Here is a 26,100-nt window from a genome sequence, read left to right as displayed (position 1 = left end):
ATATTTTCCATTTTGGAAAACTGCCCTGAGTTTTATTGTATATGTTGGTGAATGTTTCATATAGGGAAGCTGTACCATCCTAAGATCCATTTTAATGTCATAGCATCTATACATTGGTCTTCTGAGAGGTATCTTCCTTCAGTTCTTTTCACCTAAAATTTTGGGCACAGTATGTTCCTTGACCATCCTAACAATATGTGAAGGGTGCAAATTATGGACCTGTTCATTATGCCATATTCTCCAACCTTGTGTCACATGATCCCTCTTAGGTCCAAATGTTCTCTACAGACACAATATGCGCTCATGTTACATGCTATGTGCAAAGAACATGTAATGCATAAAACAAAAAAACTGTCAAAATATATATTTCCGTATGGAATAGTCTTTGAAGTGACGGTCACTCAGCCAAGAAATTCCTTCCATGGAACCTGAAGGTCACAAGAACCCCACACTGGATTTCTTTGTAATCAGAATGTTAGATATATAGAAACGTGAACAGAATTTATTCCATGGGTGCTTGTATGACGAAAGGTCCTTTTTTTGACATAAAATGGCTGGTTGGGGTACCGTAGCGTCCTGACCACAGGCACTCGCATATCGATCTTCACCGCCGCGACGTGGCGTCGTTGAGGGGAGGGGTCGGGGCTGATCGGTTTGGATGCTGGGCGGGTGAGAGAGCCCAGTGTCGGGATGGAGCTCTCAGCTGACACTTGCGATCAGGAGGACCCGGCATCGACTACCCGCGGTGGGGCAATGCGTTGTCCGGCAAGTCGCAGACTTCTTAGCGCTAATTACGGGTGCGATTCTTATGGTGCTGGACAGCAACAGCAGGTGGTAAGTTTTGCCCCGGGATGTGGTGCTAGTGGACCACGACCGAGCAGACGACGAGAGGAAGCCAAGGCTCTCCAAAACCTTCAAAGGCGTGTACAAGCATGTCATCTCACAAAAGGTATCACGCCTGGCGATTCTGGGGGAGCAAGCACATCCACGGTAGCCCCGGCACCCGTAAGCCACCAGTTACTCGACAATCGACCTCAGCTTCTACAGAAGGTAGGGTCACTTTCAAAGGCGCCCTGAAGAAGTGGCATTCTGTTAATTTACTCTTCTTCGGAGTGAAATCTCAGACAGTGTCATATTCATGTTTTTTTTTTGTCTATTCTGCAACTTGTGGACTATGAACGATATTGCATGCCAAGAGAACCAAAATAATAATAATAATAATAATAATAATAAGCATTACTCAGCCGGATGCAAAAGGCCGTGCTTCTTGGGTCGCTCCGACTACTACGTGCGCACGACCCCAACTCACTGTAGCCGCCTATCTCGTGGTTCGAGCCGTGACTACAGTTTCATCTGGCCTGCAAGCATCCGAGTTATGACGGCAACACGCCTGAAGTTTTTGGCTGCTTGTGGACCAATTAAACAATTCATAATAATAATAATGTCTGAATGGCAATAATAATTACCATAGCTAGAAACTTTTTATTGTGCCTTAATTAAACCAATAAAAAAGATTGGAATGTTACATTTATCCAATTAAATTTTTAATACACATCTAAAATATTCTTAGCTTCCTGCATCAGGACAGGAATGAAACAATATCTGATATTCAATAATTATATATAAGTTACATAAATCTTACTGAAGTTAATGGCGGGAAGGAAATGTATGTTTTGAGCGCAATTCGTTTTGTGTGACTCGAAAGGAAAGACCCTGTTCCTCACTCTCAGAAATTGACGATGTTCTTCTATTGACGTTCTGCCTCCGTCATTGCTGGTGATGAAGGTAGCAAGAACAAATTGCATTTGGAACCTATGTTCAGAATTGTCCGATTAAACAAACGTGGCACTTCTAACAATCTTGATGTACGTTAAGTGGTCTTGTTTGTATCCCCTCCCAGTGAGATTTCCGAGGCTTTTACGGAAGGAGGTGGACGGTTAGACATTCGTAGCTATTGCTATCCGATAATTACAACTCTTTGCGTGTGTATGAATGACTCGAACGTGGAGGTGTGTGGTTCCGAATCGCACCGCTGCATAACGTACACTTGAGGGATCCGGATTTTGAATCTCTACACTTTATTTTGTATCGTAATTGTGCCAGGATCGAATCAACTGCCGTACGCCACATGGCTGGCTCTACCACCGCTTTGCCAAATGTTCCCCTAACCGAAATCCCTCGAGAAAAGCGTACATGCAAACGTTTTATTAATGACAGTGCACTGGTTTTGATTATACTCAGTCTCTAAGCGATGGGTAAGGCAGGTTGCTGACTTATTGGGATTGTCGGGGATTAAAATACAACTCATCTAAACTGGTCTACAAATAAACTAAAGCATATACAATTTCAGTTTTATTCCTCGACAAATGTAATTAGACTGGCCGAATAAAAGAGGATGAGCTGGGCGGGGACATGTAGCCCGCATGGAAGATAGGAGGAATGCGTGCAGGATTTTGGTGGCGGTTCAGAAATTTGAGGTTATGTCAGACAAATTTAACGTAGACAAAATCTGTACTTAATAAGTTTTTCCCAAAAAGTTATATAATAACAAAATATAATTCTGTGACATATTTATAACTATGGGCAATAAAAGCAGTCTGAGTCGACTGGGAGTGGAACAAGATTGGCTGAACTGCATTTTACTGTTGGATTATACATTTATATTACGGCACCTAAATAAAATATTAACAACACAAGGTTCGTATAACTATAAGTCTGCAAAAGGAAAGTAAGCTTTACGAGCCTTACCTGGAATTCCTTATTGTGAAATAAATTTCAGAGTAGAGAAAACTCCACTGAAATTTCGAACATGTGGACGTCTTTAATAATTCAAAGGTCTGCGGATACCTGCCTCTCTAGAGAAGTTGAAGCATGTGCGTACTAATACGATGATTTTCTAAAAGTATTACCTTTAAGAAGTGAAAACAGTTTATAAATTTCATAATAATACCACTTGCCATGCAACCCAGTCACCCAGCAAAGAAAACATTTGTAGACACATACAGAAATATGTATCATTTAGTACATGTTTTGGAAAATCTGTATCGAATGAAAGCTGCTGACAGCAGAAGTGACCCTCCAGTTTGCGGGGTCTAACAAGCCCTCACCGTAAAAGAGTAGCACAACATCGGACTTGACGGATACTTCGGTATGACGTAAGCAACGGAAAATAACCTAGATATTAAAATATATTATATAACACATATTGTCCCGCGCCGTAGCCGCGCGGTCTGAGGCATCATGCTTCGGACCGGCGATACGGAATGCGCGCTGGTTCGAGTCTCGGGGGAGAAGAAATTTTCTCATGAGCTTTCGACCGATGTATGGGACCGGTGCCAACCCAGCATCGTGAGGAAATTGGGGAGCTACAATGAGTAGCGTAATCCGGTCAGGAAAACTAGCAATGGCTGGGGGTTCGTCGTGCTGACCACACGTCATCCTATATCTGGTTGGAAGATCGTTCACCTCTGCTTAGGCATGTGAACGTGAGGCCAGCAGTCAAGTTAGTCGGCTTTTGCTCTCTGGAGCTGTTACGCCACGGATTTAATTTTAATATAACACATATTAACATTTACGTTAAAAATATAGCATGCGAAGCTGTAAGCTGGATTCAGTCGGCTGTGGATGATGTATAGTGTCGAGATCTTGTGAGGAGAGTAATGAACGTAAGATATGAGATCTTCACAGCGGTGAGTACGAAAATGGCTGTCTTCTGGGTTGTAGCGCCATGTAGTCTGGTAGAAGTTTACCGACTTTTCAGAGGTACTTGCTGCCTCTCAAACGATGGTAAACGTCTACCAGACTATACGGCGTTACAACGCAAAAGACACTCAACTTCAAAGGGTAATGAACATTCTGGTTCTATAAGAAATCGAATTTCTTGCCCAGCTGAGCAACTACATATTTCGTATGAATTCTGCTACATGACAAGACTTCCTTCATTTTCTCATTCGCCTTAATTACTTGATATAGGCAGTAACAGTAATTATGTAGGATCATCCTATATGATAATTTATTCCTTTGTGTGTATGAGCAGCTATACAGCCTATGGAGATATGACACGTGATTATGGCCTAATTTTGGAATCCACTACCGTAATCAACTTAGTGGCTGGTAATTACTACGAGGAAGTTCGTACTAACGTCAGTTACATCTGTAGTCGGTTCGTTAACAACATCGTTTTTGTGTAGTGCAGTGCCGTATACTTATCACCTTATTTTAAGCCGGGATCTAACAGCACATTGGAAGCCTTTCTTGTGTGCAAAGACGCAGCGTTTCTTGTAGCCCCTCCTCTTGCCAGTCCTTTAGCACACAGCCACCGACGACGTATTTCCACTGTGTCTATCGATGTTCTAACAATCCTTTACGCATGAACTCTGCATACAGAGAATAACTAAATCTGACGATGGATGTCTTCAAGGCTGTTGCGCCTTGAAGTCTGATGTAAGTTTACCGACGTTTCATCAGGGCGACGAGATCGAAAATGGGAAAGACGGTAACCACGGAACATAACAGCTGCTTTCATCCGCAACAACATGTCCACAGTAATTTGATCAAACTCAAACCGTTTGTGTTTCGCAGTTACTGAGCACTTCTTGATTGATCGGTGCAAACGACAGACTTCAGGTGGAAAAATACGATCCGAGCTTTATAAAATTGATCTTGCTTTACGTGTGAATAAATGCCTAGAAGTTGGTGACTAACAATTTGAACATTGCTTAAATAAAAATGATTTGACAGCAAATTCTATGAGAAGCGACTTTTGGCCCACCGTGTACAGTTTTGACTTTTTGCTGTAATTATAACGTCCTTGCATTTTGAAGAGCTTGGGTTTCAGTAATCGTATGTCGTTCTAACGAACTCGCCTGTAAAGTGTACACCGTATACTTTAACAAATTTGTTAACGTTGCTGGAGACATAAACAACTACGTCCATAAACATTCACAGTTTTAATTAGCTGCAGGTATTCATCATGGAGCCATACGAATACAATAAACACTTTATGAGGAACACGTGAATGACCTTCGTGTGGAAAACATTTGGAGCAGAGGGCTTATACTTCAAAACTTCTCTGTGTCCTCGGCTGACGAACTTGGTGAAACTGTTTAAAGAGAACACACACGACACTAGACAGAAACATTCGTGATACGTTCGGATCGTTTTCTTGATATTCAGGGTTGCTTCAGGAATATATAAAGTTTTATGTTTCTCCTACTGAATACTTTAACGCAGCGGAGAGCAGTCTTTTTGGAGAACCTGAAGCCTCTCAACTCATCAATAAGATAAAAGATTCTTATGACAACCAAAGATTCCTTATACTATTCAGAAGTCCGGCACAGAACCATATCCTGAGCCACTTGAGTACAATCAATATCATATACCCTGTTTCTTTAAGGTCTATCTGCATTAATACAGCTCAAATGATCTATTCTCTTCATTGCTAAATATTTGAAATATTAAAAATAACAAACAATACAGAAAAAAATTCTCTAGACTTATGGCGCATACAGAAACCTCCCATTTGCGCTTAGGTATCTGAATTTGTCATTACCTTCAGGACTTCTGACTAAAATTTTTATACTTTTCTCGTCTCCCCCATGCATGTTAAAAATACAAAGTGTCATAAAACGTTTTGTTATGTAGATCTTCACATTATCATATTACAATTACTAGTTTGTAGCGTAAACGATTATTTAAACGTTATTTAAAACTAGTAGTGACTCCTTACAATACCATTCTAAAACGTAAAATAAAAATGGCATGTGGGTACTATATTCATCTTGAAGGAGCGGAGCTTCACAACGCTACTAAGCTTTTCACGACAGCAAACCTTAACATGCTGACATTTCGTGAAAATGCCAGTCAATAGCATAATGCTACGTGCATATTAACATTTCCAGCTGCGGTGCAAGGAATTCTCGACTCATTAGAATTTTATGGCGACAATGAACGTTGGGCGGCACAGACTGAATTCTGTATAATGTTAATGTACACAAGTCAAAAAAATTTAAGCTACACAAAGGTTTGAATAATTCTACTACTGGATCAGAAATAGTCTATACACTTGAACAGAAGAGATACTTTTGGAGACCAAAGTTATAATGGATCTTAGAGAAATGAGATGTGTTACTGTGGAGTGGAATAAACAGGCCCAGGGTAGGATCGAGTGGAGGGATTTTGTGAACACGGAATACATCTTCCAGTTCAAAAAAGTCAGAAAGTTATGACCAGATGAGCGACTGCCAACTTTTTAAGTATGGAGATAGAGTTTTATGTCCACACCCGTACAGACATTTATGGAGGTGGTGTTCAGACACCTTTACTCACTGGACTTCGTAAATTACATTATTTGCTTCTAACTCTACAAATACATCAAACTGACATTTTACCCTCAGTTCTGAATTTTAAGTGATACGCTGGTACACACGCACAAGATTACACGACAGAACACATAAGACCGCAATCCACAGAGTTGCACTTGTATCAAGTAGAAGTGATCCCTCAAACGCCGTGCTCGAGCGGCAACTTCTTCTACACTACAGTACAGCGTAATATCGAAATGTAAGGCGCTCTGCATAGTTTGAAAATCTCTTCGCACTGTAAGCTGTGGTATGATCAAATTCACTGAAGCAAATCAGATGTGTTTTGTCATACAATGCTATTTTATAGTAACAATATGGTTATGTTCTCTCTTACTGGATGTTAACACACTTCATGTATCATGATTAATGACATCTTTGTAACACTGTTCATAAATTCTGTCTGTTGAACGTAAGAGATCTAAACTTCGTAAGAATGAATTGTGTGTGTGCTCTTTAATTTCCTACCATCAATGAAACCAAAATGACGTCAGTACGAGGTGTAAGTGCTATTATAGGCTAACCATATAATGTAGAGTAATGTAGGGTGATCGACCTGATGATGTAGACAGCAAGCACCTCTGAAACATCGGTAAACTTATACCAGAATACGCGGCTCAACAATCCAGAAGACAGCCATCTTCAGGGATAAAATATCAAGCTTACGTAACTACGTTGAGAATTGAATTAAAGTGGCCCAGAATGTGGTGGAGCAGCGCGGTTTTGTGAACACAGTAATACAGATTCGCATTATATAAAAGGCGAACAATTTCTGAAAAGGCTGGGCGACAGACAGCTTCCTGAAAAGAATTGTGTTACGTGGAGTTTGTTCCTTAATTATATAAGTTTGAAGTTGTCTTTGTAATTATGTTCTATGTCGCTTAAATTATATTCACGTGCATGGAGCTCATGATGATGCGCTTTCTTTATTGAAGGCATAATGGTAACTGAAGAACAACATAATTTCTTCTTCACTTATAATGACTACTAAAATGCAAATTTTTCGCCCTTTTTAATAAACCGTACTGAAATAACGTATTTATTCATTTATTATAAGATTCTTGTGGGCATGTATATTTATACTGACAAAAGGTAAGGAGTACCGAAAGTGAAAAATATGTGACGTCACACGTAGTTTACATAATTTATCGCCGTCATGTGGTTGCCAAGTAACGAAGCTACTGCGACATAGTTCGCTTTATTTAAAATCGGTTTATTCGCCTAGAAATCAGAGGAGAACAGAGAAGGAGAAATGGAGAAAAGGAGACGACGAAAGAAAGTGGTGTATAAGAAGTACAGTCACTCAGCAATTACTTAAATAATCATGTTCACTTTGCATTAAGTGAGTGCTAAATGTTTATTCTAGTTATAAACATACAATAGCGTGGATTAATGTGGCAGTACGGAAATGTTGCCTCAGATAATAATTTAGACAAGCTTCAGTCTCCAAAGTGGTTTAGTGTCTTGTTTGTTGTCTGTCTTCATGAATGTCATCACCAGTCACCATTTCATTACACCACTGCGAAGTCCAATAAATGTCCTTGCAATACGTCAGTGCGAGGTAATTTGTTCGCAGTTTCCTTGATCACTAAAGTTGCTATAGCAATATTAGACAAAATACAGCCGCTTTCCTACATGTTTGCACTCCGGTAAAATGTTACGTAGAGGTTGTTGTCGAATGGCTACACACCGCTTCCAACACGAAAATTCAATATCCTGTCTTCTTGTAACGTGGTCAGTTTATCATTCAACGTGACTGCAATTTCTTTTATGCGTGCACTTTATACTTTTCCTTCATTTATTCATGTTTCATATTTATACAACTAATCAACTACATGGAGAAGAGTCCACCTTGAAGAAGCTCAAAGTCTCTCAGTTAACCAAGGGCTCTTTATGGAACCCGAAACTTCATTACCTTATTCATGAGAGCATTTTAAGAATGAGTAATAATTTGCAGGCACGAAAGACATCTGATATATTACGAGTAACGCATGATTTAAAAATCTCACAATATAACAAATATAAAAATATTAAAAATATAGAAGCAATTTTGACTAAGAAACTCGAGGGAGAAGAAATTTTCTCATGAAATTTTCGACCAGTGTATGGGACCGGTGCGAACCCAGCATCGTGAGGAAATTGGGGAGCTACAATGAGTAGCGTAATCCGGTCAGGAAAACTAGCAATGGCTGGGGGTTCGTCGTGCTGACCACACGTCACCCTATATCTGGTTGGATGATCGTTCACCTCTGCTTAGGCATGTGAACGTGAGGCCAGCAGTCAAGCTAGTCGGCTTTGGCTCTCTGGAGCTGTTACGCCACGGATTTATTTATTTATTATTTATTTATTATTTTGACTAAGAAAAGTAGCAGAGGCCGATGAATTAACAAAACAGAGCTGAACAAGTTTTCGCTGTTATTGCCACCATTTGTGAAGTGATAAATGTTTTAACCGTATCTAACTTTCAAAAGTAGCAGGTATTTTGTATTGTCCGATGTATGCCCATTAGGTTCCAGCACAGATCATAAGATTCATTGTCTCAGAAATCTCAAATGGCACAGGCTTGTGGGCTTAGTCCATGGTAACCGAAGAAGAATTGATTTCTCTCACCATGCGACGTCATGTGGCAGAATGGTCATTTTCAGTGTCCTTCTGCGTCCAAAAACTGAAAATGGAGACATGGCAAGGAACGTGAAACACTTATTTAATTCTTAGCACTGCAACTGTTATCCATTCAGTTGACATCTGGATCCTCCAGCAACCTAATACTTAAGTTACTGTCTTCATGGGTCGTTTATTTTTGGTCAGTTTTGGCGCTCTACTTCCTAGAATTACAGCGCCAAAGTGACTTGAACATTGGCAATATTCCCAAGTGTTCTGGAAGGTCCGGATGGCAGATTGCCAAAAAACGATCCCTCGGGGAAATGGTTCTTTTCTTTAATGCAAAAAGAAGATGCGAACGGAAGAAAATCTGAGACGACTTCCTTTCCCTTCTGTTGCAGTAAACTGTCGAAGTGCGATGTGCTGGACGAATAATGAACCAGTTAAATCCAGTGTACATCATCACTATTCTTTTATATAATTTTAAAACTTTTCTCCCGTACACACATACCCAAAATCCGTCCAAGTCCAGCCCAAAAACACACACACACACACACACACACACTCGTCTTAGGTAAAAACCCGTTTTTCTTCTTTTACTGGATACCTGAGTTTTCTAATAAACGGACCAATAAAATGATTATAATTCTTCAAAGAGTTTTATTTTTATATTCCAGGCGAATATTTAAAACAATTCACGAAAAACATATCCATCCTCCCCTTAAAAATCGATTTCGTTATTACCAAGTATGTTCCAACATGAGTATAGCAAATTGAACCTTTTAAATTATTATTTACATACAAACAGTCTGTTGGTTTCTTCCGCAAACAAAATTAGTCCGTATTCCAGGCACAGAGGAGGCAAAGCCGTGATATGTAACCAACTGCATAAATCCCATAAGATAACATGACGCTCTACCACATAAATTCAGACCACTGGAGAACCCTTTATGTCCTGGTTTGGAAATTTTTACAGTCTGCTGTACCGTAAAAAGACTGGAGTACGACTATACAGTTTCATGAGAAAACAATTTTACCTTCTCGGGAAATATATTCATAGGACAAGTAGAGATTGCTCCCTAGCTCTACGGGCTGTCGATACAAGCATGACAGTGTGTACATCACTAGGCCAACTTCCAGGCTCCGAGTAAAAAAATAAAAATAAAAAATAAAATAAAAATAGCTTCCACGTTACTGTTTCGTATGTTCATCCATATGCATATCAAATCTTCAATTCAAATTCAGAGAGCTAGGCACTTTGTATATTCTTCTGTTGTTTCTCTTGATTTGATCACCACACTAACCAGTGGGCCGTGAGGGGAGGGGGAGGCTCGTTCCTACACCTGTGTATTTTATCGATCCGAAAAGCGGGGGCGGGGATTTTAGGTTTCGGGGAAGGCGGAGTGCAGATATCCCGGGGTCTCCTAGGCGACGGACGGGATAGAATGGGTCGCCCCTACAAAACATGAAAGACTCATCAAGAGTCGGGCTTTACACAACTCCGAGCCCCTGAATGTGGGAGAGTGCATTTCACTAGACCCTGTAATCCTTTCTCAGTTTGCGTGTCTGAACATCCCATCCACACGCAACCGGATACCGACCAGTTTTCACACGGACACGAGATTTATGGATGATTCCTACAGACCAATTTGTATCCGACGAAAGAGATAAATGTCTGAATGGCAGTGAAATCATAAATCAACTTGAAACTAATCTGATCCTAGTCGACAAGAACAATTTTATATTTTTAGAAACTTGTTATAACAGAAGGTCAAAGGTTGAAGAAATAATTACAATTTCCCGATGTCTGAAAGCACGGATATCCGCTCACAGTTGAATTCTGTTTTACAGCACTGACCCCAACGATACATGGTTTTACCTATAGTTTAATTTTCTACGAGACTTGCGATTATGACTGACAATGCCAGAAAATGATGTGGATTGTGGAATGGAGAGAAGACCGATCACACATCTTGCAGGACAGCGGCAGCTACGCACACAATAGGAACCGATAGGGTTTGAACCTGGACCTATAACAAACTAGGGTCCTTCAGAATTTTATAGTGCGCTCAGCTAGCCAATAAATTACCCACTTTTAATTAAACTGGAAAGTTAGTTACCGTGTTCACAAAGCCTACCATTGGTCCCTATCCTGAGCCAGGTGAATCCAATACACAGCCTCTGACTCTATTTCCCTAAGATCCATTTATGCGTCCATCATTCGAGGGGTCTCTTCCCATCAGGCTTCCCGACCAAAATGTTGTATGCATTTCTGATCTTCCCCGTTCCTGCTTCATGCTCATATCGTCCCACTGGGTTCATGTGGAAAAATATTTGGCGAAGAGTACAAACCTTGGAACTCATCATTCACCTTTCTTCAGCCTCCCTACCAAGCCCAAATATTCTCAGTATCGTGTTCTCAAACGCCCTTAATATGCATTTTTCTCTCAAAGTGACGAACCAAGTTTCATACTTATACAAAACGACAGGTAAAATCTCATTTCTAAGAACTTGTGTCTATAGCTGCACTAACTCACTCTGCATATAATTCAGATTTCTGAGAACATTTAAGAAATTGTAGGATCATCTATACAGTGGGCAAGTTTAAGAATATGACCGTCTTCAGGGCGATGATCGCCCGATGATGGGGACAACAAGCGTTTCTCAAATGCTGGTAAACTTCTACCAGATTGTACGGCGTAACAACCCAGAAGATTGCCATAAGCTTTTAAATCCAACGATGTTCAAATTTTATCTCTGTTTTTGAGCGTACTACAATGTATGCAACAAAATTAATGACGGTATCGGTACTTAAAATTGCGATCTAAGGGCGTGAATCAAGTTACATGGTAGTACTATTACCTCTGTCTAAAATCAATAAATGGTAATAAGTTTAAACTATTAACTTGCATTCAAATAGCGTAGATTGCAAAACCTGATAGCAAACATCAACACCCCTGTCACTTCTTGGATGGCTTAACCGAATTTACGACTTACTTTCTATGGTATACATCGAAATGTTGCTGCAGTGGACAGCGTCTTTCCATTTTGCATGCGAAACTGTTTGGCCTGCTTCCCATAACGCAGCACGTTATAACGAGAATGCAATCATTTCCATACATTACCATACAACACCTCGTATATCCCCCAGTATTCATGGAATGTATAATCTTTTTTTATGTCCAGGAGATTATGATCCGTAATTTACTACATGGAACGCAGTACGGATCCTATAAAAAATGGCCTTCAGTTTTGAAGTGACACGAATATATTTATTCCTTCAAGTAGAGAATCTGATACAATCTATTGCTTCTGCTCCTGGTATTATTATTATTATCTTTGTTTTATCGCTTGTTCGCCACATACATGCATTCATTCGGAGCTTCGCTAAACAGAAGTATTTCTGTAATACGTCGGGTGCTATGAACAGGATTGTCTCCAGTTCCATGGTTCGATTCCAGCAGCCTTCTTATGCTTCTCTAGGTGCCGAGTTCAGTATTCGGTTGTCTTTCCAATAACTGTTTACTTATTTAACTTAACTTAGCCAACTAAACTGTATACTAACACTATGCATACAAAAATTATTACTAAAATGTTGTCATTGGTATAAACAAACGTAATTTTACATTTTATATCCACGGATAGGAGGCTACTGTTCAGAACAAAAGCTAAATTTCTCGTTTATGTAATGGAAATGGTATAGATGTACATTAATGGAGTTAAATAATTTCTCTGCAGAGGTACCTATTAGTTTCATTTGGAGGAAGGATGGGTCTACTTCGAACAAATTCAGCATGGGCCTCGCAAGCAGAATTCTCTGCAATAGCATTATTAACTGTTCTCAAAATGTTCAGACACGCTTTCTCACATCTAATTATATGTGTATCATAAAAATGATAAGGCAGATCAAAGTTAGTTGTGCTACGGACCTTGAAACTTGAATTCGAGTTAGAATCGAGATTTCACGCCATTCAGAACTATTCCTATCTCGACCTGAATCGAAATCTTTCGGAAGCAAATCACTGATCTTGTTGATAAATATAAGAATTTGAGTTTCTCTTTGTTGGAGCAGATTCTCAGCAACAGACCGATGAGCATCGCTAGTGGCGACGGTAACAGAGAGTTGGAGACGGACTGGCAACACAGCGAATTCATCACCGAATGCCTCAACTGGCACAACGTGTACCGACAGCGACACGGCGCACCGCCACTAACACTCTGCCCTCAGGTATGCGTTGTGTATGTGTTCTTACTATATTTACTTCAGGTAGTGTCACGCTGTTCGTTCACTTATGCAGAAACGTACAACTAACCTTCATAACTACACATATGTGAAATTTCAGGTTATCACGATAGCGAGTATGAAGATGACTGTCTTCTGGGTTGTTGTGCCGTACAGTCTCATTGAATTTGACCGACGTTCACTAACTCCATCATCAGGGCGATCATCATCGCCCTGACGATGGAGGAGGTCAGCACCTCTAAATCGAAGGTAAATTTGTACTTGACTACACAGCGCAGAAGGCAGCCATTTTCAATTGCAGATGTGTCTAGTTACTGGATTGCACGTGGGTTATTAATGTCCGCGAGCCACGAGTCGGCCGTTGCTTCTGTGGCAGGGGGAAAAGTGGGTTCTGCTCATGCGCTGGTGATATATTCCTTAAGAACATTGAGCTATCAGTCAGTACATTAGCTCACGACGTAGGGTCGGTATAAGCTAGGGGTGTTTTCGGTCCGCTAGTAGCACAGAATCCTATCCCACTTCCCTCAAAGATGTCAGGTCTACTCTCGAGGCTCGAGTACATTAGTGTTATGGGTCCACGAAAATGTATCTGAAACTGAATTTAGACGCTCGTAGTCTAGTTTTAATTAACCTACTGCTGTATGTTTCAGTTATGTGCCCTAGCGCAGTCGTGGGCCAACCACCTGGCTCACATCAACACATTCTATTACCGCAACAATCGAGACGTGGGCCAGAACTTGTTCTGCAGACCTACCAACTCCATCCAGACTGACGTCACGGGTAATATATTAAATGTTGGGAACCCAAAGAAGCGGGGAACTGAATTTAAACGCGAGCATTGTTAAGCTCACACAAGAATAGTTTTTGGTTGCTTCCTAACTTTCTCCAGGACAATGCTTGGTTTCGTCGTATTTACTAGTTCTCGAATTCGAGTGTCAGTTAAGAAACCGGCTATCCTAACTGAGGTTGATCGTGGTTTGTTTCAGTCCCTACATATTATCCGAAACCTTGAAATAGAAGACAGCCTCCTCCTTCGGCAGGAAAGGAACTTGTTCAGTGTTGGATAACGTCTTAGGTGGGCCACTTCTTCTTTCTCAGGCACTGCTTAATGACAGATCGGTATCTGTGAAGCGAATTCCCATTAATTATATTAGAAGGCATTTATATTGTTATATTATGTCTTAAGTGCTTTTGTTGTTGAACACTGTTGACAATAACTAACTAACTGGATGGCTTAGGAAACCTGCAGGTTCATCAACGAATTAACCAAAGCCCTCCTCCGGTCCCTGTCCTGGGCCAGCAAAATCCAGTCGCCTTCAACTCCTATATCCCATAGATCCCGCTTAATATTATATTCCCATCTACGTCTAGGTCACCCTAGCGGTCTCCTCCCTTTAGGCTTCCCGACCAAACCAATTCCCGGTGCAAACCTCTTGCCCCGCCCATCTCATTATTCTTGACTTAATCACCTTGCCGATATTGGGGGAGGAGTTAGTTAATTAGAGTGTAATAATGTAATTTTAAATTTACAATTGCGGAGTTTACCGAAAATATTTTTAAACGGAGTCCCCACTTATGATAAAAGTTTTCAACGAAGAGAAGGAACCAGAAAAATGCACATAATCTTGCATCAATGTTAAGGTCTTACATAAACTATATTGGCTTTCTGGTCCAAGCCCCATTGGATTCACTTACTGGTATTTAATTGTACAAAACAGTACGAAAAAAGGAAATTTTGTTCGCAGAAATGATTTGCGCTAAGTTTCGTAGAACTAGCAGACATACAGTCAGCACTATGGGCCATCAGGTTTAAGTGCGAAAACTTTCTTTTCTCGAAGGCAGTTTTTCCCCCAAAATAAACATCCTCGTACAGAGGACCTCCATGCACACTATTCCATTTGCACCCGTCACCCGATATTGTGAGAGTAATGAAATCAGCGAACATAAGTTGGTTGGAGGAAATACGTAAAGGGAAAACATCTTATATGAGAGCGGGGCACCAGAAAATCTCTCATTCGCCGCGGGCAAGTTAACAGAGACAAATACAAAACATTTGTATGACGCATCATGCTATGAATTTACGGAAACGTATAATTTTTTACGTGGCTGGTAGATTTAAGTTGTATTTCTGCAGCTCTGGATGACAGGATACTATTCAGACTGATCTTACAGACGTAATATAAGCATTGTATGCATTTCAGAAGAGGCCCGCTTCTGTAAAAATTTAGCCATCATGTTCCATTAAACGTTCATTTATTTACCAGCTGAGAAAAACTTTTCAAAGAAGACTCTCTTTCACGAAGTTAGCAAGGACGAAAAGGTGAGAGAGTGTTGTTTGGCGTACTAATAGTGTTTGTTTGTACCCACAGGTCAGGAAGTGGCGTCATACTGGTACAGCGCAGTGCGCCAGTATAATTACACGAAGGAACCAGACGTGTTGCATGCCAATGTTAATGCAGGTAAGATACAAGCACATTTTTTCCGACATGAAGTCGCAAAGAACGAATTATCGAGTCCTGAGGCACAGACAACAAACACAGTTCATTGTAAACACAACAGGTCTTCATGTGCCGATGTCTGAGGCCTTGCAGTAGGCTGACTTGAAATCCATGGAGTCCTGCCAAACGTCGAAAAACCACCTTTTCTTAACCTCACTTGCAGGAGGCAGCCTTGGCCCTCTATGATCTGTAGAGTCACTGGCAAAGAAACAAAAACAGACCCTCATATACAGAGAGAGGGAGTGGCGTCTTGCCCCCACAATGTTGTGGATTGCTCTGTGACCCACATGAATCTCTCTTGCAAGCAAAAATCATTTAAACTTTTAACAATGTTCCATTCGGGTCAAACATAAAGGTTCATTCATTCAAATATCGATGCACCATCGGAAGAATTCGTGAGTAAATTGCCCCTAGTTTTTTTATTGCAGATTCATTTCATCACCTTTTTGTTCGCACGTTTCACTTTAAGCGATTTTGATTCGTATCTACTTCAAACGCTGTAGTCTTCACAAAATTATCTTACTAGTTGTGCAAAAATAGCAACCAGAACTTGCCTTCATTTTTAAAAAATTCAGTAAAAGTGTTGGACACTTCAAAAACGAGAGGCCTATACCTTTCGATAGGATTCATTGTCGCCGGAAACGGAAAACGTGTGTTGCCATGTTGCAATATGAGTATCCGCTTCATCACATAACACGATAAGTGTAAGTTACGTGACACCCCACCAACTACTGAAATAAGTCATCAGTAACAAGTCATTGGTGCACATGTTTCGTTTGCTGCTTTTCTCGCCGAAAATATTTACAGAAACTGTGTTGATAACATTTTGTTTCAGAACAAATGTCTCCCTCCAACATGTTTTGTAAAAAGAGGGCACTGCTGATTAAAAGATGAAATATGGAACATCTGTTCATTTCTTTGTAAGCTGGTCGGGACAAGATGAAAAGAACAGACGGCATTAGTCCAGAATTATTATCTAGTTACAAATTCGTTTTGAGATTCAATGGAACACATTCCTGCACACACTTCGTAACTACCAGTCTGGCAGGACTACCAAAGGATCAACACTGATCAGTTCTTTGTGAACATATTTATTTACGTTTATTTCTGTACGAAACAATGTTTCACACCTTTTCATATAGAAAAAAATAACAATCTTCAGTTCTGTTAAGTGTCATTCTTCTTGGGATTCTATGATGAATGTCGTTTCTGTTTTTCGTGTGGTTCCAACTCAACTGGCCAAAACATTCTCAAAAAATTTAATAGCAAGTTATGGCCACTGCTTATACTAACTTCATGTCATAGTCATGTAATTTTCTTTGTCCATGTTTTCTTCCAGATCAGTTTGTTTAGAATTTCTACGTTACTTCTCTAGAACCCAAACGTGCACGTTCGCTCTGTGCGCATGTGGCTTGCTCATTCTTTTCTGCATATTGCGCAGGTCACTTCACACAGCTGGTATGGGTGTCAACCCGGCACTTCGGTGTAGGAAAAGCTAGAAGCAGGTCGGGTAAAGTAATGGTCGTGGCGCACTATCGCCCGCCTGGGAACATTTCAGGCCTCTTTCAACAGAACGTCCTTCCACCGCTACCTGACTACGACGCTGAAATGACGAGCGAATCAGGAAGCGAATCCAGCACCTCACGTAGCACAGAATACTGCACGTAGCGAGCTACATGACGTCATTTGGTTATACTACGTATCCACAGTGTCTGAAAGATGCTGTATCACCATTCTCAAAAAGGAGAATGGCAAGAGTTTTCTGTCAGAAGTTGGAGGATCATGGTTCTGACGTAAGATATAACCGGAAATGTCTGCTACAGTCATTTATGTTTTGAATAGGCAACTTGAAGAAAAAGATAACAAGGAGTCTTGTACAGTACACGCACTGAGCATCAGAATGGCGGAAATACGATATATCGGAATATTCTGTTAATTAGACGGTATTTACGAAAGTCCATGTTGGTTTAAGACGGAAGTCTGGCACACCTTTTATTACTTCTAGTATCTAACCATCTGCTTTTCTGTGACTGAATAAACCGTTACAGATTGAAGTGAATGTTTCATTTTTCTGATATTATGGAACTCGAGTACAGTAACAGTTTAGACGCATTAATAGTACACCACAAAATGGGTGAATAATTAACCAAACACAGTCACTTCATTCTCATTCGTTGATTTATTGTTCCTGTTTCTTGTAGGATCTGAGGTTTTCATGGTGGAATGTATGAAGATGGCTGCCGTCTTCTGGGTTGTAATGCCATATAGTCTGGTAAAAGTTTACTAACATTTCAAAGCTACTTGCATCATCAGGGTGCTGATAAAGGCAGCAAGTACCTCTGAAACACTGACAAACTTTTACCAGACTACATGGCATTACAACCCAGAAGACAGCAGCCATCTTCTGTCTTTTTCATGTTTCCTTTTTACTATTCGCTTATTTCAATCAGTATTGTTCACTTCAAAATCAACTGCTACCCAAAAACAAACTTTTAGTTGGAAAACTCAGGATAAGGTCTAGTGCCAGGCTTTCAGTTAGCTATTCATGTTACATGAAGTATTGTGTGTTTCCCAGCAGAGGCTTATGGTCTAGGTTAGTAAGTGCCATGTTACAAAGAGGATTAATGTACGCCCAATAAATGAATGACTACTCGTGTAAAATTGTAAGAAAGTAATATACATGAACTTACACATTTTGTTAGAGCGTTGTACTGCTAATGTTTCATACACACAATAGGTGATGTCCACGATAAAACTTGGTGCTGTTTTAGAATCACGCCATGCGTGAACTGCATATCACATAGAACTTCGCAGCTTGGCTCAATAATTGTTTAATTAAGGTAACATGAATTAACGAAATAAAGCTTTCAAATATATTAATGTAGTTAGCATATAGTTTGCTGTACAATCAATATGTAACTATATGAACTGTGATAACATTTAGAATATAAATGGCAATGATTTTTTTTATAATGGATAAGTACAAAAGAGCTATTATGAACTTTTATTACTTGATTTATAATGATAAGCTTCACAATGTTCCTGTAAAGCAGAAAACTGTTACTAATATTATGGCAAGCAGCAAAGTTTAATTGACTAATATGAAAAAAAGCACATGTATCCAAATTCTGTAAATATTGTAACGTGGGTCGGTATTGCGACCCTGATTGTCAACCCTGATTTATTCACGTCAAATTAAATCAGTTACAGAGGTCTGCACATACAGTCAACTCTCTGCCACCCTCTCGACTCTACCACACACTTCTCTTACGCCCGATTCACAGCTCTGTTCTTTCCACACTCATTGCTTATCGCTTGCCACCAATGTCCGCAAGAGCATATCGCTTACAACTCACTTCTACATCCTGACTCACACCTCAGCTATTTTCACAATCTCTCTCCGCACTCTCTTTCCACACACTCCTCAACACTCTCCTCAAAGCAACCACCAACCAAAAAGCTAACTGAGGGCGGAGTCCTGCGCAAGCGCAAGCATCGTCCCTACCTAGGTGAAACCATTCCTGTGCACAAGGCGCATTGCTGGAAATGGTAAACGGTCTTAATATAAAAAACGGAAATTTTCTCGTGCTCGTGTGTACCTTGATGGGAGAAAGATAACATTGACAAATCTTGCAAAAGAACAGAGCTGTGAATCGGGCGTAAGAGAAGTGTGTGGTAGAGTCGAGAGAGTGGAGCCAACTAGAGGTCTGGTGTGGCGCTGAGTAAGGACAGGTCTAATCTGAAATACTGTAACAAAAGTGTACTCCAATTTGAGTTTACACATATTTTTGAAATGTGTTATTTGCTATTTATAATAAATAATCGGCCTCCATATATTGCAGGTACAAACCAATTTTTGTAAAGCTATTTACACAACAGCCAGAAATTACTTTGCCTTATATTTTGTTAAATATTTCATGATATCAAAACATATTTCAAATAAAAACTGTAAATATTCATGAGATCTAAATTTAATGTTGTACACCACTTTTTGTATGATAAACCATGTTTTGTGAAGAGTAACCTGTGCTTCACAAATGTAGGCTTTATATTGAACTGAAAGGAATAAAAATTAAACTCACCCAACAATGTTTACTGCATACCAAGAATACTAAATTTATTTAAAGTTTGAGCACCAATTTCAAAGATGAAAGACTTACACAGACAGACAAACAGACAGATCAACAAGACCTTCACGGTATGATCCTGTTTCATGCACTGTGAAAATAACAAAAATAATATAAAACTGTAATTGGTATTAAAACTTTTAATTAAATAAAACCTAAATTTTGCCTCATGATAACAGACTACATGTTGGGTCTCAAAATTTCAGAATGAAAGGGAACAAGAATCTTCATTCAAATATTTGTGGAGTTCCAAATAATGTTGGTTAGCTGGAATTCTCTAGCATTTAACATTTGACACATTTTAAGAAAATCAAAGCTGTAAATTGCTAAATACGTTTATTATTAAACTGTATTGTACATAGATGGGGAAAATATTTGGTCCCCCTTGCTTCTGTAGTCTTGTGGTTTCTGAATCATAAGACCATCTACTATGATTCTTCATCCAAAATTATTCTTTTATGTAGCACAATGCCAAAACTTGGAAGAATTAATACTGATGGTGTTAAAACACCCAGCTGTGCCACTGGCATGAAATGGACCCACATTTATGCTCTTAAATAGCCAAGCCTCTATCTGATGTACCACACAGATTATTTTTCAAATTACCTTCCATTTGCTAAGAGGTTCTGCACAAACACAATAATTTATACCATGTCCAGACATTGGTGTGATAGAAGTTATTGAAACAGCAAGAGGTACTTGCTTCCAGACAGTTGGATTTATTAGTATACTTTCAGCTTTTGACATATTTTGAAAGAGTGTTTTGTAATTTTAATTGGATTCACTTTAAAAAATGTAGCATTTTAAGAAATCTAATCCTAATGTGCTCAAAGTAAATAAGAGTAACAGTCACTTCTGACTGGTTGCATATCTGCTTGCATGTTTTCATATTATGTAAAACAATCATATACTCAGTACACTGTGTATATAAGTTAAATACATTCAGTTGTCGGCTGCAAAACAATTACTTTTATTAAAATTGTATAATGAATCTGGATCTGTAGTATAAAACTGTATTTTGACTTTGAGTACATTGTGTAGAGCAACTAGTGATAGTTAGCTAGGCATAAATGTGTCTTAAGTTCAAAATATTGTAACAGAATGAATGAAAGGACAAATAAATATGTAACTACATTTCTCAGAAAAAAATTTAATATAGGCTAAATTTAACATTGTTCTGTTTATGATCAAAGTTCATAGAAAAATGAAGAAGGGGTCTGAAATATTTTATAATGTACAAGTTTAACTGACAGTTACTGAAAGCAGTGTTTGTTAAAGGGGCTTCGTTTAACTTAACTTTCTCTACACTAACAGAAACTGTATTCCAGAAGCAAAGTGTAAGAATAAAGAAACAGTGACTTTCACAAGAAAATTAGTACTACATGGAAATATGATGAACAATTAAATAAAAAAATGTCACAGTATGTCCTCATGCTCCACTATAACATATAGTGTTTGAATTATCAAATAACTCTTAGATAGTATAAAATTATTTTCTCTGAGGCTTGCCCCTGGCAACTACAGAATTCTGTGGGTTTCACCAAATGATAAGAAACAAGGAAACTTAAACACTAAATAATATTAGTAAGAGACATTAAATTTACCATTGGTGAAACTGGTAATGATATGTATTGTAGCTCAGTTTCACTATCACTTAACTTCACACAACTTCTCTAAAGTGTCAGGAAAACATTTCCAGTCTTATTGTTTCATTTAGGCTTAATGCTTAACATTCCCCTTACAATTTCTCTGCCACAGCTGCTTTAGAACATTATTATATTACAAAAATATTCTTCAGTTTATGTACAATTTGTAACACTCACTGAAGATTCTACATTGCATGGAATTAAAATTCTTTACTGGTGCAGTGTCTTAAAAATTTCAAAAACGCAACTTTAAATCACACAAACTGTGCCCTTATGTATTATAGAGTCTCATTCACCAAACTGACATTTTTGCCTCTAACAGAAATTATGCTGCCAAGTTAGATTTGAAGCTTTTGTATGTATGTATAAAGCAGTTATTATGTACCACAAACAAATCAACTTGGAAGTACATAAATATGTCACAATTATTTTTGTTTGTTTTATTTATGCATTATGTGCATTTTAATTTTTATGTCAGATTTTATGCTAATTAACAGTGACAAGAGAGTGAACATTTGTTACAATTTGATACTGATCCATTATTGGTGTTGTCCACCTTAAAACGTGAAATTAAGACTGCAAAATAACAGTTCTGAAAGAGGAATTAAATTCATGTAAAAAAAGAAAGAGCTTTGTACTTCTTTCTCCTTTGTATCTGAATACTAATTAGAATTATATTATAACTTTGGACTGCTGAAAAATCTTTGTGTCATGAATATAAAGTACTACTGAACAATTAAAGAAACTACGAACACTTTATGCAAAGCACGGGGACAAAATTGACCATTTTCTTGAAAAAGTTCATCTGAACTCTGTTAAATATATAATCCCAAAAGTGATGATATGTACAGAATTCCTGAGATGCCAGAATCTTCCAGAACACATGAAATAGGGTGAAGCATTTATTAAAACAACAAAAAATTCCAAACAATGGTCTCATAAAGAACTTCTAGTTGCAGTATTCACTGTTTTTCCTATTACATCAAATTTCAGGAAAGAAAAATCAAGTGACATTGCATTGACACTAATTTAATATCTACTGATATCTGACAAGATTCCAACTTACCTCTATCAGCAGTGCACGCCTTACATGAAGTCCAGCTGGTCACATGCTGCAGATCCAATCCACTAAAATGTGTAGCTGAAGTCTGGTCAGCAGTCCCATGTTACAGGGGTTTAAATTCCCCTATTCCTGTACAATAAATCTTAGTAAGTAAAAGTTGTATAACTGTTCAATGCATCAAGAACACATAGTTGGTGTTCATGTGTACTTGTGAATAGACTCTGTAATAATGCTGATATCAATTTGACATAAATGATCATATGAAAACACCAAAATCAGAAGAGGATGCATGATTATCAGTATTCTTAAAAATACAAGTAATAAATTTAACATGCCTAAAGTGCATTTTTAGAACATGTCAGTGAAAGGCCATTTCTGAAAAAAACATAGCAGAATGGCTTCATAGGATAGACACACAACACACAAACCTTCAATATTTATTGTTCATTACTGCAACAAAATTTAAAATGTATATTTAAAATTAAAATCCTCTTACTTCTTAACAGAGCTAACTGATTTAGTTAAAATCACTGCTTTGAATGGACTAAAATGCTTGGTTCCAAATTCCAACTACTTTTCTTTTTATTTATAAGGTACTTACATCCATTCTGGTACTTTTTTATTCTCATTGTAATCATTGGTTTAGAAAGACAAACATTTGACAACATAAGTAAAAATCTAAAATGTTTAGTTCTCAAAAAGATGTAAAAAATCTGAAAATATTTCGACGTGCTTCTTATAAACAAACAACGATAAATATAGTGTGATCCGTTCGGGTACGGCTAGATTGAAACAACGAAAATGAGGCAATACGCTGTACGAACAAACCTACCAGGAAGAGCCAGAGACGACTAACTCTGGAGGTGTGTCCGATACACAAAGTACTAGCGCATCAATCGGCAAAAATCTTCCGTTATCGCATGCGTCTTGTTCAAGCATTACGCGAATGGAGTCGGACCAGTGGCTGAACGTTCTTTCTGGAATATTAGATAATCCGAATGGGGGGTCGTGAAATATTTGGCAGTTGAGTACGACAGCTATACTAAAACTGAACGAACACAATATGAAGAAAATGTAAACCAAGAAGAAATTGTTAGCAACTTGTGAACTTACCTTTTTCTGTCATACCTTGTATTTCGGTTCCATGCGACAATATTTTAGTGGAAATATCCGTCACGGAGTCACAGAAGTTCGGACTATTTTCCAAGTCTTTAAGTTCAGTTTTGTACGAAGTAATCATAGGAAGGTGTAACCCATTCTGTAACTGTCCACAATTTTTTTTAGAAAAGGGGTTGATCTGCCTATTCCAATTACTTTCTTCTTGGAAGCAAAATTTATATACTAAAATGACTGTTTTAATGAGTCGACTGCAACAGTCACAAACTTCATCTTCCATGATGTACAAGTCACAATATGGCACACGTGTACAACAAATGTTGCGCAATTCAAGTTGCGATAAATGTGATACTGTGCGCTAAGCCAGCACACCAGTAGTGTTCGTAGTCGAGATTTAGTTTAACATCTTGGTTTGCAAGATCAGGTAGCCCCTTCGATTGCCCCGGAACTCTACACTGCATCGTATCTCTTCAAAATGCGATCAGAAGGGCCACGTTAAACCAAGACCAGATTAACACGGACAAGCTGGCTGGAGCTGCTACAGAAACATTTTTTTATCGGTTTATCTATGTTTTTGGGTATGAAGTACCATTAAACCACGAGAGAAAGACTTTTATTTTTCGTTTTCCAAAGTATTTGCAAGTCTAAACCCCTGAGTTGGACATAGATTTTTCAAATTCCATTCAGTAGTAGGGTGAAAACTCATAACGAAAGCACGTGCTTTTCAGAAAACCCCCGTGTCAGCTACGAACTAGAAAGGGCAAGTGCTAAAGGTAACATTTGGTGTAAAACGACTGGAAAAAGAAGTATATGCAACTGGATTACACTGTATATTTTATGTTGAGTACTGTTGTTCATAAAACAGTATAGAACTTCTTGGTAGAAACTAAGTCCATGCATCATCTTACACTAGATACTCTCTAAGAATAAATTTTCAAAGCATTAGGAATTATTAAAGCTATTTCTTTGTGAATTCAAGGGACATGCTATACCCACTTGATTGTGACTTTCTGGGCTGACACAATGGAGTCATGTTCGAGGTTACCAATGTTTTGAGGAACTTGATGCTTCTTCTTTTTTTAAATCCTCTTTTACCTGCAGGTGTCGAGGTACACATTCATTCATTTAATCCTATTAGACATTTGGTAGGACTCCTTGGATGTTAAGAGCCTAAATATGGAGGCAGCAGATTACTCCAAAACACTGGTAACCACCTACATTACTACGTGTTCCAACCCAGATTACAAGATAAATTTTCACTACTATGAAAACCTCCCACCTCATAAATACTTTATGATATGACACAGTACTAGTATGGAGAGAGCACTACAAATAACTATTTCTTATGAATTTGCAAGCAGTAAACATCTTTTTCTAACCCATCATTTTAGTTCTATGGTGAAAATAAACATATCTTATCAAACTTCAATGGTGGAGAAATTAATTCAACATAAGTAATTTACCTAAGACTCATTGTTCAGATGTGACAGTTAATATGGCAATTATTGCAAACATTACATTTGTAAAAGTAGTTCATATTAATCATTTTTATGCAATCTATTTTTAACTGAAATATGTTATATGAAAAGCATTTTCCACAAGCTTTTCCTCTTCTGCCTTTGAACAAAAACTGTTACACAAATATCTGAATTCCATTTCCAGAGTTTCAGTTTAAGAGGGAAAATTTATCTAACCTAACAGTTTAGCAATACCAGCTTGAGACTGTATGAAACTTTTATTTTTGGAATTGTACATTTTTAGATATATTGTTCGAATGATTTTCACAAATGATGTGCAAGTATGAATGGATGTGGATGCTGAAATGTGTAATTACTGATACTTGAGAAATTATTACAACTGTCCTTCAAACCTGTTAGCTTGTATGCATGAATATGGTTTAATTGGTATGACATGAACAAGTATTGTGTTCTAGCTCTGCTTTTGGTAAAACATTAAGTGATACCTTTCTTTTAACTGTGTATATTTTTGATCTGTCTCCATTCAATATCTTAATAAATTCTAAATGTGATATTTTTACAACTATTAGAAGTTCTCTTCCATTCTGCCCATATACTTTTTTCTTTGTAGTGAAGCATTATCCTTTCAGTGTTGATTTCATGCAAATATTAATGGTACTGAGAAGTTTATTACTCTGATAAAAATGGCAGGTCTTGTATTAGTATTCTAACCTAGTGTAAACCATCATATAACCTCAAATAATGTTGTCTGCTCTTTGTAATTTTTTAAGGTTAATGAATACCAATGCTGCACTAATAAACAGCCTTAGCTTCACTGTACAGTTAGATAATAAATTATCTGTTTACAATAATTTAATAATTTTTTGTCTTATTTGAATTGTAATTTTGGCCTACTTTAATGTTAAATTTTTAAACAATATTAATAACTATTATTATCATATGACAAATATAAAAACAGAATTAAGACTA

General features: G+C 38.2%; 1 protein-coding gene across 2 annotated transcripts; it reads left to right on the top strand.

Annotated features, from left to right (window-relative positions):
• The first annotated feature begins 649 nt into the window (after positions 1 to 649).
• Positions 650 to 26,100, top strand: LOC110831246 (Golgi-associated plant pathogenesis-related protein 1). Of its 2 annotated transcripts, none has more exons than XM_022067018.2 (5): positions 650 to 834; positions 13,033 to 13,188; positions 13,854 to 13,983; positions 15,573 to 15,662; positions 17,143 to 26,100. In XM_022067018.2, the coding sequence occupies exons 1-5, from the start codon at positions 691 to 693 to the stop codon at positions 17,367 to 17,369; spliced, it is 747 nt and encodes a 248-aa protein (XP_021922710.1). In that variant the 5' UTR covers positions 650 to 690; the 3' UTR covers positions 17,370 to 26,100. The 2 variants fall into 2 exon arrangements, with proteins under 2 accessions (XP_021922710.1, XP_021922709.1); XM_022067017.2 differs by having other exon boundaries at positions 650 to 1,050.

The sequence above is a fragment of the Zootermopsis nevadensis genome, unplaced genomic scaffold (genome assembly GCF_977971745.1).
Source record: "Zootermopsis nevadensis isolate Lab colony 2312 unplaced genomic scaffold, Znev_1.0 Znev_ptg000061l, whole genome shotgun sequence".
Taxonomy (NCBI): Eukaryota; Metazoa; Arthropoda; class Insecta; order Blattodea; family Termopsidae; genus Zootermopsis; species Zootermopsis nevadensis.
Note: the sequence above shows the minus strand (reverse complement) of the source record. Positions and strands in the feature narration are given on the sequence as shown.